The 20578-nt window shown below is 38.9% G+C and overlaps 1 protein-coding gene across 1 annotated transcript; it reads right to left on the bottom strand.

Annotated features, from left to right (window-relative positions):
• Positions 1-640: 640 nt before the first annotated feature.
• Positions 641-12614, bottom strand: LOC149089965 (tubulin beta-2 chain-like). The gene is made up of 6 exons (XM_089231529.1): positions 12466-12614; positions 5071-5179; positions 4317-4427; positions 3949-4193; positions 1119-1755; positions 641-1021 (listed from the first exon to the last, which is right to left on the bottom strand). Exons 1-6 carry the CDS (start codon positions 12520-12522, stop codon positions 837-839), a joined length of 1344 nt encoding a protein of 447 aa, XP_089087655.1. The 5' UTR covers positions 12523-12614; the 3' UTR covers positions 641-836.
• Positions 12615-20578: the final 7964 nt, after the last annotated feature.

The raw sequence follows: 20578 nt of genomic DNA, 5'->3' as shown, positions 1-20578 counted from the left end.
CATTCCTGGCAAAATAAAGGATCCAACCAGCTGTTAAAAGTGAAAATTCATAAATTGTGTTTCTGGCATGAATAGCACAATATATGAAATAGTATTTCCAAAAAGTTTAGAAATTGATGCATTTAAAAATATACTCCTCCCCCCCCCCCCACCTTTAAAATTTAACTAACTTTAATAGCTTAATTAAATGATCACCAGTTTACTGCATGGCTCGAAAAACTTGTCAATTCTCTTAGTAATACAGAAGCGTAGAAAAAGGTGCTCTTCAAATATTTTCAGCCTCAAATTTTTGTTGCCGGCTTCCAAGCTGATACAAAGCTGTAATTAATCTGTTTCTAATTCTATTTTTTGGGCAAATTTGTTTTAAAATACCAAGGTTGTATTCCACAATAAAACTATTCTAAAACTTTCAGAAGTAAACCAGTGTAGTTAAACTTAAAATCACAAACCCTATGGCCTAAATAATAAATTCAATTTCGAAGAGCCACACAATCTTTGTAATGGTGAAAACCATTTATCTTGAAAAATATCTATGTGTTTTAATTCTTTGAATTGGCCAAAAATCATTTAACATGAAAAGCAACTTCACAAAAAGAAAACTTAATGAACTCTCAACACACAAATAACAAATCTACAAAACTGATCTGTTCAACATTTATTTGGCTTCCAAGGAAACAACTGTTACTTTTATAATCAATCAATCAAAAAAGCTCAACTGATCGGGAATGTGTGTCTTTGATCTTAAGATTTTTTGTCATTTTGTTTAAAGTTAAAAAAAAATTGAAATTAAATTGAATGAATTTCCTCAGATAAATTTATAAATGGGAACAAGATCTTTAGGCTGTTTCACCAACAGGTTGCTCTTCCTCTTCAAATTCACCCTCATCATCAGCGGTGGCTTCCTGGTACTGCTGATATTCAGACACCAAGTCATTCATGTTGGATTCTGCTTCAGTGAATTCCATTTCGTCCATACCTTCACCAGTATACCAATGCAAGAAAGCCTTGCGACGGAACATAGCTTGAAAGAAAAAAAAAACCAAGCATTAACATACATAAAATCTAGTTTTTGTGCCAAATTTAAGAAACTTATTTTATTTATCAGTCTATCATCTTACCAGTGAACTGTTCTGAGATACGCTTGAAAAGCTCTTGGATGGCTGTGCTGTTACCAATGAAAGTGCCAGACATCTTGAGACCTCGTGGTGGAATGTCACAAACTGCAGTCTTGACATTGTTGGGGATCCATTCAACAAAGTAGCTACTGTTCTTGTTCTGTACATTAAGCATCTGTTCGTCTACCTCCTTCATGGACATGCGACCACGGAAGATTGTTGCGACTGTCAGGTACCTGCCGTGACGAGGATCACATGCCGCCATCATGTTCTTGGCATCAAACATCTGTTGTGTGAGCTCTGGAACTGTGAGGGCTCTGTACTGCTGGCTGCCACGTGATGTGAGAGGAGCGAAGCCAGGTATGAAGAAATGAAGTCGTGGGAAAGGTACCATGTTGACTGCGAGTTTCCTCAAGTCAGCATTCAATTGTCCAGGGAACCTGAGGCAAGTTGTCACTCCAGACATTGTCACCGATACTAGGTGGTTGAGGTCACCATAGGTGGGAGTAGTAAGTTTCAGAGTACGGAAGCAAATATCGTACAAGGCTTCGTTATCAATGCAAAATGTTTCGTCAGTGTTTTCAACAAGCTGGTGAACAGATAATGTGGCGTTGTATGGTTCTACAACTGTGTCGGATACCTAGAAAAAAAATTACATAACTTGTATCAAATAAACCTAGGTAATAATTTTTCTTTGAAATATTTAACACCTTGGAAATGTCACGTCATTTGTGTTTTAATATGTAAAACTTCCTTCACTTTTTTACTCTATATAAATCGCAGATCAAAATATTTAAATCAATTCAGGTCACATTAATATAGTTCAGTTTATCTTGCAGTATATGAGTTTATGCTCGTTCTGTTTGGACTGAGAGTTCTATATTTTTATTATTAACTTTTCCTTTTCATTTCTTACTAGCTGTAACCCATGGCTTCGCTCATGTGGATTTGGTTATTTGAAAATTACTTGACAATAGTTTAAAATGTTGTATGGGGAGAACCATCATGATCCCCTTGGTTATTGAATTTACACATATCCTGTGTGGTGTAATGGGTGTCTACATTGTAAAATATATTACTAACCAAATTTCATGATTATAGCTTCAGCGGTTTATGCTCGGCATCACGATTGCCCCATATAACCTTTGAACTGCCTTATGACCCCTGAGAGTTTGAAATTTGTAAAATCCCTGCTTAGTGAGGCTTCACAACATAAAACAAATGACTAAATTTTATATTTAAAGCTTCAGCGATGACAGCTCCATATAACCTTTGAACCCCGGGGTTGAATTTTGAAAAATCCTGTTTAGCGAGTCTACATTACAAAATAAAAATACTGACCAAATTTCATATTTTTCACTTCAATGGTTTCGGCTGGATGTAATCTCTATTTAAAACCTTTGAACCCCCTCATGGGTGAAGTTAAAAAACCTTATTAGCTAGTTCTTTGTCATAAAATAAAACTACAGTACACTACTTTACCAACTGCAGTCATATTGCGATATGACAATTTCTAACCAGTGGAGATGAGTTGGGAATGAGGGCTCCATCTATTGGTGGTAGCCCCAGGCTTGGTAAATAAAGAACTTGTTTGACATTCTATACCAGAATTCGAACCCGTGGACCTTAAGGATAAATCACCTTAGTGGAAGATAACAATCTTACCCCACACACACTGCAGCACTAAAATAAAACTTACCAAATTTAGTGTTTATAGTTTCAGTGGTCCCGCGGCTCAGTACGATTTCTCTATATAACCTTTGAACCCCTTAGGGGTAGAGTTACAAAAAAAAAATCCTTAGTGAGTTTGTGATGAAATAACACTGCTGACCAAATTTCATGTTTATAGCTTCAGTGGTTCGGCAATGATGAATCAGTCAATGAATTAGGACATGTTTATTTTGATATATTATACCGTTTTTTTATGTGCTTATAATGTATTTTTCTTGTTTTCATTTCCTTATTATTTATTCCATTTGTTCTGGTACTGCCTTAGATAATTCATTATATTCCCAATACATCGTATCAGGGTTGGACAAAATCAAAAAAAAAATCTGGGCATCACAAGAAAATTTCTAGGTGCCAAAAACATTTTTACCCAAAGAAAAAAAAGGTCCACAATAATGGTTCTTTTGACTTTTTCAGAGTATAGTGACGCTCTCTCATGTTGGCAGATAGCAATACAAAATGTTTGGACTTTATAATTGCATGTCGTCTGCAATTTAGTAGCTACACAAAAAAAAAAAAAAAATTTAGGCACTAATATCAATTTTTTTTATTCACCCTGGTGACTTCGGGTTTGGCCAGCCTTGCATTATATGTTATAAATATGGCTGTAAATCAATAATGTATTGCTACTCATTGAAAAACAAACAAAAAAAAATGAAAAATTTATTAACCCCTTTGCTCACAAGTGATTGGCAAGAAATTTGGACGATCTCTGACAAATCTACAATAAATATGATACAAGTTTTGATAACCTTGTTCTAATGTAAATGCTATTTTAGAGGGGGGGGGGGGAGTATAAAATTAAATAAAAGGAAAAAGTATATTGCTTATACTCTCGTATCTAAGTATTACAGATGAGAGATAGTAGGTATAAAGTATATTTTTCTTTCCCTCTTATGTACATGTATATAGTAGATGCTATTTAATCTTATAGAATATAAGCTTTCTACCTTCTCATCACAGATGAAAAGAACTTTTTTTTAGGGTTGCAACAAAGTTTCGTGATGTACTCTTGTTTGAATTTATTCCACTGCTGTTGGACACAATATTACATCTTCGATTATAAAGTGGTTAATATGTCAAAATCAAGACTAAAAAGGCATACCTTAGGAGAAGGCATAACGCTGAATGTGTTCATTATCCTGTCAGGGTACTCTTCACGGATCTTGGAGATCAAGAGGGTTCCCATTCCAGAACCAGTGCCACCACCAAGAGAATGAGCAAGCTGGAAGCCTTGCAGGCAATCGCAGCTTTCAGCCTCTTTCCTGACTACATCGAGTACAGTGTCAACCAGTTCTGCACCCTCTGTGTAATGGCCCTTGGCCCAGTTGTTACCAGCTCCACTTTGGCCTATACCGGAAAAAAATATAAAATTGTCTTTAATAACAAAAATTTAAATGAAGAAAAAAATTCAGCTCAAAATCAAAATTGTGTTTTAATAAAAACCAATGAGTGAATTTCCCATGAACTCACCAAAAATAAAGTTATCAGGCCTGAAGAGCTGTCCAAATGGTCCAGATCTGACAGAATCCATGGTACCAGGCTCCAGGTCGAGAAGAATGGCCCTTGGGACATACTTTCCACCTACAAAATAATTTCTTTCATTAAATATAAATTTAAAAAAAAAAAGAAAAAAAAAAGGCTTTATTCTCAATCATTTATATAAAAATTATGCAAATCATGGTTCTGAATGATATCTCTCAGAACTGTTAGAGAACCAGTCGTAACACAATAAAATAATGTAAGGTGTGTGAATTAAACTTTGAAGTCTTTTCCCAACATTTCAGGTATTGACAAGCTATTATGTGTGGGCTACATCACTTGTCTAAACAAGATGCTATTTCTTATGCTACCTGGAGAAGCACTGTTGTCAATATAAGTTGAAATTATAAATTATATATACACATTACATTCTCTTTCAAAAAGGACACCCCAGAAATACTAGATCAGTATAGAATAAAATTGTATTGAAAGTAAAAAGCTATATCTATAAGCATGTGTAAGAAGGTATGGGTTTGTCAATTATTCCTTTGTAATGCACTCAACTAAAATTATGTCATTAAAAATACATTGTTACTCCCCCGGTGGGGTAAAACTAAAATGTCTTGATTACTGAAATTCAAGTTGGCAACCAAAATTACTCGACCTGTTCAAATAAAACTAATGTGTGGGTCAAATACTTTTCTAAAAAACAGCAACATTTAATAAAATTTAAAAAAAAACTCACCAGAGGCTTCATTGTAATACACATTAATTCTTTCTAACTGAAGATCAGAGTCTCCATGATAACTACCAGTTGGGTCAATGCCATGCTCATCTGAGATGACTTCCCAAAACTGAAAGAAAATAAAAACAATGAATATACAAAATTCATTTTTAAAAAAATTACCAAATTAAAATAATCAGTATATCTTACACATTAAAAATCCTAAAACATGTTTAAATTTATTACGCATATCAACAATTGTTGGGCTGACATGGAAAAGCATACAAGTCAATAACTGAATTTTTTCTTCGGATAAGGAAGAACCTATGCCAGTAGCGTGATAAACCCAGTAAGTCGCTTGAAGAAATAAATCACTTTCTATAACTCTATAAAGAATGGCAGTAGCATTAAGTGTAAGGCTTTGAACAGAACTTTTTGGTGTTTTCCCATGTCGATGCTACAATTGTTAATACTAACTAAATCATGACACGAAGTAATTAGAGAAAAACTAATTGTCAATCATTAATTTACATTTAGCTTTATACAAATTTTAATGTAGTTGTGATAAACACTAGGGAATAAAGAAAATATTAAATACACAAATTTCAAACCCCCCCCCCCCTCCTCCAGCTGATAAAAAAATTATCCAAAACATTAAAATATAGAAAAAAATACCTTTTATATGCCATTTTAATCTATTTTAGTTAATTTAATTACTTTGAGGGTTGGTAACTTTCTCTGGCAAAAATTCCTTATGCCATCTTTCAAAAGTCGATCCTGCGTATGCCCCTGCCCTGGTCAGCTATAACATCAGGAGCGGATCTATGGGGGAGGGTCATAGGCAGAGATAGACTTGGAAATCTGGGGGGCATGATGTCAATTCATGCACATACATTAGATCTGCCCACTCCACTTTTGACGCTGGGGGTAATGCCCCCCCCCCCGTATCACCTCCCCAAGCGAAATATGCAGTATCACCCCCAATGCAATAATTCATGAAATTTTCAGAACTTATGATATTGCATTCAGTCGATCTATAACAAATTCAAGAAAACTTCGACTAAAATACGGGAAAATCGGAACGGAGATAGCGGAACTGTCCCGGAAAATACGGGACACAATCAATGCGGGACGTATGGCCACCTTATTCGTAGCAATTTGTAAAATCGGCTTTTCCAACAGAGTTCTAGATCCGCCCCTGTATGACTTCTGTCCTTTTAAAAAGGTGTTTCTTATTGAAAACGCATTAATTTGTTCCGTTTTAGACAGGTTTTATTGTACTTAGGCATTAACAGGGTCGGACTTGTAGGAATTTCGTGGCCCGGTACAAAAAAAAAAATGTGGGTTCCTTCTAAAAAAGTATATAATTACTCCGATTTACGAACTTCCCGAGTTGCGAACCGAAATATTTCGGCATTCTTGGTTTAACAGCGTGCAACGAAAATTGTACAGGCAGTGTGATGGAGATCACAATCAGGATGTCGAAGGGAAAGTAATACTGAAGTCTTATTATATTCAGTAGTGGATTATAATAAGTTAAAGTCGGTCTCGAGGCAACACCCCCCCCCCCCCCCTATAGATAAGATCTTATCTATAGGTTATCTTATCTATGGGGGTGTTGCCTCGACCGACTTTAAACCGCCACTGAGTATGATCTTATCAAAAGGGAGGTGTTGGTTGAGGCACCGGGCGAAAAAGAAAATAATGGACCCCTTAAATTAGAAAAAGTGTGAAGTTTGGGTTTTTCGGGACCCTTTAGAAGTCTGGGCCCACCCGGTACTCCCGCCGTTAAATCCGCCTCCGATTATATACCTTTTTATTATATACTGGAAACAGGGCCGCAACCGGGGGAAGTAGGCGGATCTGGTGTTGCGGGGTGGCATAAATTTCACCCTTCCTTCTCAAATATTAGAGGCGAGCCAAAATGCGTGCTTTTCCACAGCTGCCCGCCGAACATCTGGTCGCGGTCCTCATTGGAAATATTCGAAAGGCTCAAAAAATATTGGCGAGAAAGGGGCTATAAAACCCAATGTTACCATTAGTATTACAAATATTAGGGGGGGGGGTTGATCCCAATACAGGTTTACGCATATGCACATCGGACTTCCTCCACTAATTGGAATGCCTATCATCGCTTTGATGTTATTGGGGTTGAACTGAAAAAGCTGCTTTTCCCACCAAATGCAAGTTTAGGGGAGGGGGGAATTAAAAATTTTTCACTAATTTATTTCCCATTCTAGAAGAAAATGGTTTCTTTCAGGAAATTTTGCGACCCCATAAATTTTGCGGCCAGGTGCGACCGCACCTTTCGCACCTGCCTAAGTCCGGACCTGTGCATCAAGAAAATGATGTTCAGCTGGCTCGGTAGTGGTGGAAAGACCTTCAGCTGCGCGCGCAACCGCTCCATAGTCTCAGGCGAATACAAGCTACACCACCTATAGCTAAAGGCCTCCGCATGATTTCACTGAAGGTCATCTCACCTAGAGCCCTTTATATACGAATACATGAAGGCGTCAATCTCACCTACAACCATCGGATATAGCAGGCCGAAGTATATATATAGTATCTCGAATGGCTATAGGTGAGAGGGCCTTCAGTGACTCACGAGCTTCGTGCGGAGGCCTTCTACTATAGGTGGTGTTGATACAAGTATCCTCGCTTGCTTACCTGCCCCCTCTCCGAAATTTTCGAACAGCTGTACCTCTTATTTGACCATCTGCTCTTGGCGTCTCAGTACGCTGTTGCGAAGCGAAATGATTTGAAGTGCCTCGCATCGAAAATGTCACCAGTCAAATGTTCCAGATCTGCTCGAGCGTAAATCAGGTTCATATCTGCGTATTACTCGCTCGTGTAGTCAGCCATCGCGATACTCATTGAAACAACTAATTGCTACACGCGCTTACTCTCGCAATAGCGCTAATTTACGTCGTCCGCAGCGCGTGATCTGACCCCAGCGCAGGCGTTTCGCGACGCTGCTTACGTCAGATTATGTGAGCGAGCCCATGAACACATTCAGCGATCAACTGACATCCACCTTTCGTCTCCGAATGCACGCGCTTCTCGCGACTATCACCCTGTCAACCTGGTTTGCGACACCATCTGTTCCATTGCAATTTTTGTTCCTCTTAATACCTACTAACAACCCTCTGAGTTAGTCGATCCATTAACAGAACACCTTGTATATTAAACTATAGAAAATTAAGTACGATTATTTTCAATTTACACAATTTTATTTATTTCAACTAAAAAAACGTTCATTTCATCAGATGGCTCTGAAGCAAAACATGACGCAGACATATCACCGGAAATCGATATTGATGAAAATTCTGAAGAAAGTGCACTAGAAGACGATGATCCCGATATTGCTGACGATTTTGACGTTTCCGATAATACGCAGTGCCGTCTTAAGTCAAGGACCCACCCGGGCACGGCCCAGGGTCCTCAAGAGAATAGGGGCTTCACAAAAATGAGAAATGGTTGAACTTTTCGAAAATTTTCCAGGTAGGGCCTCAAAAACATCACTTGGCCCCCATGCTGCTGTTAACACGATGCCGATAAGAATATTTAGTTTTTCTTCAAATTATTCATTATTAATGCTCACGTCATGTTTATTTCCATTTAAACGTTTAAAATGGAAATGGGATTGACATATTGCAAGAAGATAGGACAACAGATGGACCACAAGTATTTTGGATTGGTACCCCCACGTGGTGTTAAACGTCAGAGAAGGCGTCCCCCCAAACAAGATGGATTGACGCGATTCGAAAATTAGCTGGAGTCAACTGAATCAGTAAAGCATCAGACAGTAAAATTGAAAAATTCAGGTGACCGTCATCCAGCAGTGAATTGAAAATGGTTGATGTCTCATAATAAACCATATTTTCCGCTTTTGACATAACAAAATGAAACAAAACAAAAAAAAAAACAGTCAAATTTTGAATGTTTTCCCGATGTTTACTAAAGATTTCTCAGTCAAATCAATAAATCAATTTTACATCCCACGAAACTCGAGTATGTTATACAGTCGGACCCGCTCATAACGAAGTCTGGAAAAACGGCGAAACTACTCGTTATACGATAACTTCGTTATATCCGAACCGGTTTTGAAAATTATGCGTTCAAGCGAAATGAAGCATAATTTACGTATATGACAAGCATTTTTCAATATTCTAAATATTCTAAATATCCTTAAAATAAAAACTAAACAAATATATTTAGAAAAAAAGGATAAAAATTTAATTTAAAAGTTACGTTAATTCAACGAAAACATTTATTTGTCAATCCCTTTGTAGTTTTTTTTCCCCCATTATGATTGTGTGTAAGGTAAATGTTCTGCACTAAAATAATTTTTGCCTACTGTTGCACATTTTGGCCGGAATTTTTTGAACCATTCAAAAAGTGCTTCCACATCAATATGAGGCTCTTTTTCCTGTATTCGGGGGGGGGGGGGGAGTGACAGTCCATTTCGGAGCAGCAAATTTCAGGATTCGGAGAAGTTTTGGAGCAACAAATTGAGGATTCGGAGCCGATATTTATAAATTGGAGCAGCGAAATTAATATTTTCATTAACCCTCACCCCTTTTCAAAATAAAAGTGCACTGCCTTTTGTTAAAGATTTTTCATCCGCTTGTTTTTTTTGTTTTTGGTGTTTCAGGCTTTCGACACCTTGTTTGAAAGAGCGGCTGTCATAAAATTTTTCGCACCAGTCTATTTAAGATGATTTTTTCTTACTGAGGGCACTATATTGGCTGTCTGGAACAGCAGACCTTCAAAGGGGCTAAACATTTTCTAGTCTTTATAGATATTATAAATTTTCTATATCAAGTTTTCAATTTGTTTTGAAAGAAATTGTTGCAAAATGGGAGAGAATTTCGGAAGAATCAACACGATGGTTGGCGATTCAGCACTCATTATTTAGCAAGATTGGCGATCTGACACTCGTTATTTAGCGATTTAACACTTATTATTCGGCAACATTGCCGAATAACGAGCGTTAAATCGCCAAAGTTTCTAAATTAGCAATCATAATCCGGCGGACATGCTCTTTTCACTCCCGGAATATTTTTTCACGAAACATCGGGATTTGACGCAATGACGATCGACTACAGTAATTTCTGCTGCTTCCAGTGGAGACTTTTTTGAAAACGGAAACTGATTCGCATTTGCGCTGAAAGACCATTGCAAACCATCCTCAGTTGCACGATCATGGATATTATTGGGGTTTCGCGATGGAAAGCCAGAGTTAGTGTTTTGCACTTGGACACTCAAAACTAATTCCGTACACGATTACTCCACCACAACCAGCGTTCGGATCTAGCCTAGGTGGGCAAATGTGCATAAAAAAGTGTTTTGAAGGTTGGATTCTTGGGGACAAAGAAAAATAACCTTAAAAATCTTTCCTTCCTGAAGAAAAGTTTTTTTTTCTCGAGCAAAATAGGATTTAACTTTAGGGAAGGGTTAGGCTTTAGGATTTAACAAGGCTGTATATTTACCTAGAACCCTTTTATATACAAGCGCGTTTTATCTTTACCTTATAATGCCAGGATTACAATATAAAAGTTTGATAAAATCCCTTTCATAAAACTTGGAAAATCCAGCCAATAAAGCTCATAGGTTACATTCGAGCAAATGCAACCCATATAATGTTAATGGTTGAATTTTCAAATTTTATAAAAAGAACTTTTAGTAAGGTAAATTTACAGATAAGAAAACAAAGAAATTTCTGACAATTCGTACTTCAAAACCAGCTGAAAATTCGTTATAGGCGAACTTTGTTTATAATGAACACCTATTTAAGCAATCAATAACAGATGCAATATGAAATTCACGGGACAGAAAAACTTCGTTATATATGAAAATTCGAAATATCCACGTTCGTTATAAGCAGGTCGACTATAATATCAAGGTAAGGTTAAAAAAAAATTCCCAGTCAGCTAGATCAGCGGTTCTCAACCGGTGCTCCGCGGCGACTCGAAGATAAAATGAATCGGTAAATTTGATAGATAAGTAAATAAGAGTCCTTCAAGGTTCTGCCACAAAAATAATGTTCAAAAAAGGGCTCCGCCATAAAAAATTATATACTGATAAAGGCTCCGCGAGTCAAATAAGGTTGAGAACCTTTGCTAGATCATAGTTTTCCCAATCTTTTTTGTCCCATCGCCCCCAATGCAATCTAACCCATAGGATCCCGTGTTACACCCGTAACCACCCCCCCCCCGGGAACATTCCATCGCCTCCAGGGGGCGTTAACGCTCACGTTGGGAATCACTGAGCTCGATGATTGAAGATATACGGCGCGGCACTCAAATATAATTTTAACAGAGAAAGTTGGGAAAAAACAGTTCTCAATGCAGAAAAACCGTTTTATCCGCATTTAAAATGTTATTTTTACAATTTCCTTCGTTTCTTGAATTTGAATATATCGGTGAATATAGCACTTCAAAACGTGGAATTTTTTTGGGCATCAGGAGAGACAGGGCAACAACTTTCTAATTGGGTTTTGGGACACGGGGGACTATAAATTTTAATTTTAATAACTATGCAACCCTTTGAAACATGAATGATATACCTGAGTACTGCACGTTATTGGGAAGCTTTTTCAAATAAGAAGTCTACCTATAGGATCAAAAATTGGCCAGTAAAATGCCATTTCCCCTACTTCCCGTTTGCTATGCACCCTGCACGCACACTCACGTATTTGAGAGTAGAGTATGTACAGGGGCGTAGCCAGAAATTTCGTTCGGGGGGGGGGGGGGAAATCAGTGATAAAACAATAGATTTGGCTATCTTTTTCCGGTCATTTTCTTACACTTCGGAGGGGGGGGAACCAGACCCCCAATAACCCCCTCGCTACGCCCTTGAGTATGATCAATGTTATACAAAGACCTCCGTTTTTGTACTCGGGGTCGTTGCACGGAACCGGACCTTGTAGATGGGGGCCTCAGGGAAACCGAAATAGAAAAATATGCATATAAAAATGGTATTTTCTGTCAATATTAATTTCTTCAAATAAAAAATGAATTTTTGATCAGACACGAGATTTGAGCGGCCCCCCCCCATGATTGTTCTACTTCAACTTAAGTTGCCGGACAAATAAAACGGGACATTCTACTTCAATAAAGGACGTATAGTCAATTGAAAATGCTATTGTTGTGACAAACACCTCCCGCACAGAGAAATTTCCGGCGTCTTCTCTATAATCAAGTAACAGATTTCCATCAATAACAAAAAGTTTCATTAATAAAAAACTTAAAATTGATAACATTCAAATAAACGCCGTTAGAAATCCATAAATTGTCTATTACTAGGAATAAAATGCACCAAAAAATGAATTTTTCGGATCCGGCTTCGAGCCCCACCCTTCGCCAATACACATAATAAGATAGAAATTAATACGGAATTATATCTAATTATTACCTTGGCACCAATTTGGTTTCCGCACTGACCAGCTTGGATATGTACAATTTCACGCATATTTGTCGATAGAAATTTTGATATCTCACTTGGAAAATAAAATTGTATACGAACGTATATGCGACAGGAACCTACAACAATGGCGAAGATCAGTGAAGGAAGTGGCGCGTTGAAGAGAAAGAGCTCCGGTTTATGGTAGCGGTTGCTGCTACAGATCGGGACGTGGAGCAACCAAAGCGCACGCGCGGAGTATAAGCTACTTTTCTCTCGTGACGTACGTATTCGCGCTCCTCCCCGAGGCTGCATTTATTTTATAGTTGACAACTTCCTTTGCTCCTCCCCGTTTAGAAATTGCACGTGCGCTGCAGCTTGTTAGGCTGGTATTAAACACTATAAAAGTTTGATAAAATCCCTTTTATAAAACTCAAAAAATTCAATCGATAAAGCTCGTAGGTTACATTCGCGCAAATGAAACTGATAATCTTATTGGTGGCATTTTTCAAGTTTTATGAAATTACTTTTATCAAACTTTAATAGTGTAATCCCGGCCTAACACTGTAACAGTTTGATAAAAGTAATTTTATAAAACTTGAAAAATGTCACTAATAAGATTATTGGTTGAATTCTAGAAAATCCAACCGATGATCTTATTGGTAGCATTTTTCAAATTTTATAAAAGGACTTTTATCAAACTTTTATAGTGTAATCTCGGCCTTAGGCCGGTATTAAATACTATAAAAGTTTGATAAAATCCCTTTTATAAAACTTGAAAAATATAACCAATAAGGTTATTGGCTACATTCTAGAAAATGCAACCTGTGACTTTATTAACTGCACTTCTCAAGTTTTATAAAAGGACTTTTATCAAACTTTTATAGTGTAATACCGGCCTTACACGCAATTTTTTAGCGATATTAATGGTTAGTAATTTCCATTAAACATCAAATAATTTATCATAAATATTACAAAGAGTTCAAACCATGGAATTCTTAATTATTAATTAATTTATTTATTTTTTGTAAATTATGAATTTTCATCAATCCTGGAATTATTTCTTTCATTTATTCTGAATTTTCATTGGTACTTGCAGTTCTTTCTTTCAATCAGTTATTGTTATATTTCTTTCCTTTTTTTTTTTCATCAATCCTAAATTTTCATTATTTCTCAGATAATTTCTTTCATTACGTCCTAATTTTTCCTTAGTTTTGCAATTATTTCCTTCATTAATTGAAAAACATTTTCAGTTCCGAATTTCCATTAATTTTTGTGTTAATTTACATCTGTGCCTATTTTTTTTAAAAAACATTTCTGTATATTCTATAATAATGTATGAATTTTTGGATGTCGGCTATATATATATAGGGGAGGGGCGAAATTATTGAGTCACCTCTGGCCTCGCTATTTATTTCGCACCGGTCCCCTGCAAATGGTAAAGACATTCAATTGAATGGTTTATTCCTTAACACTGAAAGGCCAGTTTGTAAAATCGAGTGGAGACTGCAATTTCTTTTTGAAACTTCATATGGCAATATAAACGATGCCCACATAAAATTTCCATGGGAATGCATTAATTTCAGATTCACGTTCTTCCATAGGAGACGGAACCTGGCGGCTGAGGCTTTTTGATCCCCCCCCCCCTCCCTCCCACAAATAATAATAATGCACCACACACAACTCAGCGTAAACTTTCAGCCCCACTCAATGTTTTCTTCATTCCACTGGACTGTCGCCTGCCAGTCTAGTGGTTAGGGAGCTAGCTTCTGACTGTGCAGGCCTGGGTTCGAATCCCGCGTCGGGCATGGATGTCTACTAACACTGACAAATTCTCTGGACAGATCGTAACAATCTCTTGGGAATACGTGCTGATCACATTGTTTAGGTGCTCAGCAACCTTGTCTTTATCCTGTTGAATTTTTATTTGCGTGGTTATAGTAGCAATTTCTTGAGAAGTAGTTAGGAGTAAACTTGTATCCGCGGCACATGAGCCCGAGAAGCCCCCCCCCCCCCATTTGCCACCATCTCCATAATAATCGATGGAAATGTGTTAGGTTTGAGGGCCCCCAATAACTTGATGCCTATGGAGAGCCCCCATTCACTTTACACAAAAAATCACTTTGCCCAGGATGCTCTTAAAAAGGCCCGGTGATGGTTTCCTTTAAATTCGATTTTTACCCACAGCTCTTTTAGAATAACTGAGGACCGCGAAGGGGTCGTGGCAGAGGTTGAAAAATGTGATGTGATCTATCATACTTAATATGTTCATTATTTTGATAACAAAATGTGGATCACACAGAGGCACCGGGTTGAGCATTTGCTGTCTCAAACATGCCGAGCCTTACACGAACACAGGCGGGAGGGGGGGTTGCGTACTATAGCACGGGGGTGGCAAGTTCGAAAAGGCAGAAAATTTCGTAGTTGGTGGTCAAGAAAATCAAATTACAATGAAACAAGGACGACAAAATTTGCGTGGGCTCTAGCTCTGGGACCCGGGACAATTTCCGTCATTTTTTGCTTTTTCACGCTATAAATTAACTATAGAAGGGCCGTGGAAAATCTGACCGCGGCCCGCAAAAATCCCAGCCTAAGAACTCTGCTCTAGGGTGTGGGGGCCACGGGGGGGTGACAATAACGAGCAAGAAAAAGCCAGAACACACACAGACAGCTATGTGAGAGATCGTCGAATAATTTAAACTATTTTAATGAAATACGTCTTGTGAAGATCTCAAAATTTTTTAAAAGTGCAAAAAATGTGTGTCTGTGTGTAATGTGCTGTTTGACACATTTTTTTTTTTCCTCTTTTGTGGTAGGAGGAGCTTTAATGAGGGAGGAGCTCTACAGAGATCACGAAATACGTCAGGAGAAAAAGGAGCAGCTCGACGCATGCGCTTTGGGCTATTTATTCCTCCGTGTCTATAGAATCAAGTTCCGATGTAAACGGAAAGGGGAAAAAACGGTCGTTACTATGGCCGCGTGATGTCAGCAATGCGCAAAAAATCTTTATTTTGAAGTAGCCTCAGCTCGAACCTCATTGGTTGGTACGAACCCAAACCGGCTCGAGGAAAGATGGCGGCGGCCGAACGACCGAGTAGCATGTCCCTGTCTATAAGGATAATCAAGTAGGTGTGTAATACGGAGCGGAGGTGTACGAGCCAAAGCAAGAAATATCTTTTCTTACCCTTATATGGAATGTTTTATACGCATTCTCATTTGGCTGCAAACAAGAAAAATCCATATATATAAAATTGACATTTTCTGTCTGCGTGTGTGTGTATTCTCTATACAAATATACAATTTTAGATCGATCGTCACAAAATTTTGCATATGTACCAAATGGGACCAGACTTGGACGATAGGCTACTTTAAAAGCGCGAAATGGGCAAAAAACGCGGGCAACAATGGTTTTTCTGGGCTTCAACAATCACTTTCGGAATGTTTATTTTAGTTACGTGGTTTCCTAGCAATACGCTATGCTTTAGTCACTTCTTTAATGCTGCCAGTATATATGTGTATAATATTTTATGCCTCTTCATAATGGTTTGCCACATTTTCAATCCTCCCATGACATGACATTTTACGTCCTTTATACCTCTACAAGGGCTTTAGGACTCAATCCTCCCAGTAGAGACTTTGAATAGAGGTCAGAATCATCACATCAGCATCACTTTGAGGGTCAAGCAAAGGATGATCCCCATAGAAATCGGTGTTAAAATTGCCGATTTTACCAGAAGCGGATTTAACGGCGGGTGCACCGGGGCCCCGAAAAACACAAACTTCACACTTTTTTCTAATTTAGGGGCCAAATATTTTCTTTTGCGCCAGGGGCCCCGACTTACACTGGATTTCACTGTAGAAATGTGGAAATTTAGTGGAGTTTTCCGCCACATTAATAATTCTTACTTTGCAAAAGACCCCCTCCAAAAGAGTGAGGGCCGAAACTAGATGCTTTGTCAGCCAGGGCAAGCGCGTATTTAAACGCCCCGTGTAGCGGTGACGTATTTTGGCTACAGCCCAGAGTGACAAGTTCAGAGGGGGGCGGCAAATTTGAAGAATGAGTGGACAACAAAATGAGTAGAATGGGAAGAAGGTGGTAAAATACGTACATGAATAACCCTCAATAACCCCCGCCTCTGCCCAGACAGAGACAAGGGACTAGGTCAGTGAGTGACCTGGTGCCCGAGTGGCATGGTGGTAAGATGCTCGTCTACCGGAGAGGGGGGAACACAAAATACAGAGGTATATTGGATAAGAAAGTATTTTAGTACAGTCTCTTACTTTTCGCCATCACCTTAACTACTTGTTTTGTAGTTTTTTTACTTGTTCTTTTTCTCACTTCTATGTAATAATAGAAGGATTAGTTCTGAGAAAGATACACACACGTGTGCAGTCCGCAACTAGGATGTTTGCCGCCCCCACAACTTTAAAATTCGATAGTTTTATAACGGTGTTCTTTGTTCCTACCTAAAATTGCCACCCTTGGCAGTTGCCCCCCCCCCCCAGTTACGGCCCTGTGTGTGTGTATGGCAGGAATGCCATGGAGATAGAAGAGGTGAAAAAAGTTGAGGAGAACCACCATCGTTATGTCAGTTACGCGTTATCAGTTTATCGTTATCTCGTTGAGATAACACGATGGTGGGAGAATGGGAGGGGGGGGGGGTATACGCGCACACAACTTTGTTTGATATGGGTTACAAGAGAGTGAAGAAGTTAGGATTGTGATGGATTGAATCTATTCAACTGGAGTTTGGACGCAATATTACGTCCCTGATCATAAATAAGTTAAAGGGAAGAAATGTTGGCAGCAGCGCCTATGTGTGCGTTCCTCATAAATTCGGGTCCTGTTCGAATATGAATTTTTAGCTCTCCCCCCCCCCCCCCATATGCAGTCTTCTTTAAGGCAGAAGTGTGGCAGGTGAAGGGAGCATGCGGGCTGGGACTAAAATACAAAATGCAGCCAATTTTGGCGCCCTGACTACGTGTCCACGTTTGCCCATGCGAGAAACAGGTCTTGGTGGGGCAGGTATTATGGCAGAATGGACTGAAAAATATCCACACGAAAATATGTATGGCCCGTATCAACAGAGCCATTTTAACCATAGCCTCCCACAAGGTTGATAGCCTCCCACCACGGGGCTAACAGAGCTCTAGCCCTGGGGGCCTGGAAATGATTCTTATTTTTTTATTGTTATTTCACACTATTCATTTACTTTTATGGAGCCCGCAAAAGATCCATGGCCTCAACTTATGTGCCCAACTGGGGAAGGAAGTGCTTAAGTGCGGAGGAGGTCTTGTGATTTTCGAGAGTAAATACATATATAGGTAGGCGGGTAACTTCTAACTACAAAGGTGACTCCAGAACATCACTTTGCCCGAGGCCCATGATGTTGTTCAGGATCCCTCTAAAGTTAAGACAGGAATTTTTGGGGCCGCAAAACAGGATAAAAATATTTTGATTTTAACATTTCAACAAAAAGCAAATGGCTCACAATTCTGCCTAAGACCTCTAAAATTAAGACATCGAACCCTCTGGACTAGGGTTTTGACAGAACCCCTCCCCAAGCCAAGAGGGGGGGGGGGTTAGGTGGATCTGGTGCTCCAGGTGCTGAACCATAGAAGGCGCGAAATTTTCTTTTTAAAATTATTCAAAGTAAAACGGGGAGGCTTGCCCAGCTGAAAGAGAATCTAATTGTGGCCAAGGCCTCCACATCCTGCAACAGAGGCCCTGGGCTGGGATCTTTTGCGGGCCCCGTATAGTAAATTTATAGCATGGAAAAACAAAAAAAAGACAATCATCACGGGCCCGAGCCCTGTCAGCCCCATCCTTGTGGAGACCGTGGCCCTGGGTGGATAATCAGTTCTTCACCCCTGGCAGACTCTTGCGATATTTTGTGCTGGGCACCGGGCACGATAGTCTGAATTTATTGTCGAATGGTTACTTTGTGACCATGAAATAGTAGTTTGAGAGTCATTTTCAGGTGTCAATGTAAACGTGTCGTGGACCACGGCTATTTTTTGTGCAGGGCCTGTTTCTCACGTGCGCAAATAGGGGCGCCCAGGCCCCATAAATTTTCAGTTCCATAAAATTGGTTGCCTTTTGCATTCTAAGAATAGCCTGTGACATATTTATGGGAGGGGAGAGTTAGCGGGCTATAGCCAAGAGCGGCAAATTGGAAGAGGGCTACAAATTTGAAGAATGAGTGGCTGAGAAAATTAGTAAAATGGGAAAAGGGTGACAAAACCATAAATCCGCTTCTGCCAAGACAGTCTGAGGGACCAGGTCAGTAAGGGACCTAAAGAGTTTGCAAGCACGTGAGGGGAAAAAAGAGTGACCAAAAAATTCAGAAACTAGGTCCGTGAGCGATCAAAAGTTTGACCTAAAGCACATGCAAGTATGTGAATGACCAGAAGAGTGACCTAGAGCACATGCAAGTATGTGAATCACCAAAAGAGTGACCTAGAGCGCATGAAAGTATGTGAATGACCGAAAGAGTAACCTAGAGCACATGCAAGTATGTGAATGACCAAAAGAGTGACCTAGAGAGTGTGTGTGTGAGCACGTTAGTGAGCAAAAAGAGCGGTGAGACCTAGAGCATGCGCAAAAATGTGAATGATCAAAAAGAGTGCGTGAACATGGGAGTGAGCAAAAGAGTACCCAAGCATGTAAGTGACCAAAAGAGCGGCTAAGGGCGGTATTCACCGACATGGTTTAAGCTATAGTCACAATTTTTTGATAAGAGATCGACACGGATTGGTTAAATTCAGGGTTTTAAACAATCTATGTTGATCTCTTATCCAAAAATTGTAACTACACGTTTAAACCATGTCGGTGAATACGGGCCGGTATTACGCCAGAGACACAGGCGTATTTACAGGGGTGGTGACGAAGCGGATTATAGCACAGGGAGGTGAATTCAAGGAACGAGTGATCAAGCAAATCAGACTAGAATGGGAGAAGGGTGGCAAAATTCGTGTAATTCCCCCCCCCCAGGTGGAAAACCACCTATGGGCAGTCTTGTCTTAAGACACGGCCCGGGGCCTCACAAAAATGAGATCTGGTTGAAATTCTCGAGAATTTACATTTCAAGGCCTCAGAAAAATCACTTGACAAGAGGGGCTATGATGCGCTTTAAGGGCGTTGGTGCACGCAAATTTTACAAAAAAACGCATTTTTTAATTTTTGAATACTATGTAATTTTCTGCGTCTAACTGCGCAAAAGTTCTTGTTCTAACTGTACTAAAAATATTTTAAAACTATTTCAATATAAACTGTTGACAGGCATTATACATGCTAATGTTTTTCACTGAAATGCGTTTTTCTCAAAACTAAGTTTTTTGTCAGATAAGGAACAATTTTTCGTTCATCGCTCATTCAAATGACTTGAAACTTTGTATGTCTCTCAACACTATGGTGTTACATACTTTAACACGAGCTTTTAGGATTATATATATATATAATTGTTAGTTATTTTTTTCTTGAATTTTTTAACTCTAACAACATTCAACTTTTTCAAAAATCACCAAAATTTACCCATAATTTTGTGCCATAAATTTTTTAAAAATAATTTTAATAAAAAAATCCTTGTGTTAAAGTATGTAACACCATAGTGTTGAGACACACACGAAGTTTCAAGATATTCGAATGAGTGGCGTTCGAAAAAAATTGTTCCTTATCTTCTTACAAAAAACGTAGTTTTGAGGAAAACGCATTTCAGTGGAAAACATTAGCATGTGTAATGCCTGTCAACAGCTTTGTATTAAAATATTTTAAAAATATTTTTAGTACAGGTAGAACAAAAACTTGAACGCAGTTAGGTGCGGGAAATTTTATAGTATTTAAAAATTGAAAAATGTGTTTTTTTTGGAAAATTTGCGTGAACCAACCCTCTCTTAATACGGCCCTGCCTCTGGTCAAAGCCCACATGCCCCCTTTTCCTTGTGAACACCTCTGCCTCAAAGACTACATATGAGGGACACCCCAAAATTCACATTTGCTCAGGGCCAGGCAAACTTATGAGGAACAGGCCCTGACCTCGCGCACGGCCGACTAGATATTCAATAATTGTTTAGTGGGCTGTGCCTCGCGTCTGGTAAGATCGATTCTAGCTGGCTACCTTGGCAA

This window comes from Pholcus phalangioides, unplaced genomic scaffold, assembly GCF_987345545.1.
Source record: "Pholcus phalangioides strain wild (caught in Gottingen) unplaced genomic scaffold, Ppha-v1.0 ptg000001l_1, whole genome shotgun sequence".
NCBI lineage: Eukaryota > Metazoa > Arthropoda > Arachnida > Araneae > Pholcidae > Pholcus > Pholcus phalangioides.
Note: the sequence above shows the minus strand (reverse complement) of the source record. Positions and strands in the feature narration are given on the sequence as shown.

Excerpts from the sequence above, each read along its gene's own strand:
- LOC149089965 (XM_089231529.1), bottom strand. The coding sequence starts at position 12,522 with ATGCGTGAAATTGTACATATCCAAGCTGGTCAGTGCGGAAACCAAATT. Across the intron at positions 5,180-12,465 it reads GAAACCAAATTGGTGCCAAG|TTTTGGGAAGTCATCTCAGA; the intron begins GTAATAATTAGA and ends ATTTTCTTTCAG. Across the intron at positions 1,022-1,118 it reads TATCTCAGAACAGTTCACTG|CTATGTTCCGTCGCAAGGCT; the intron begins GTAAGATGATAG and ends TTTTCTTTCAAG.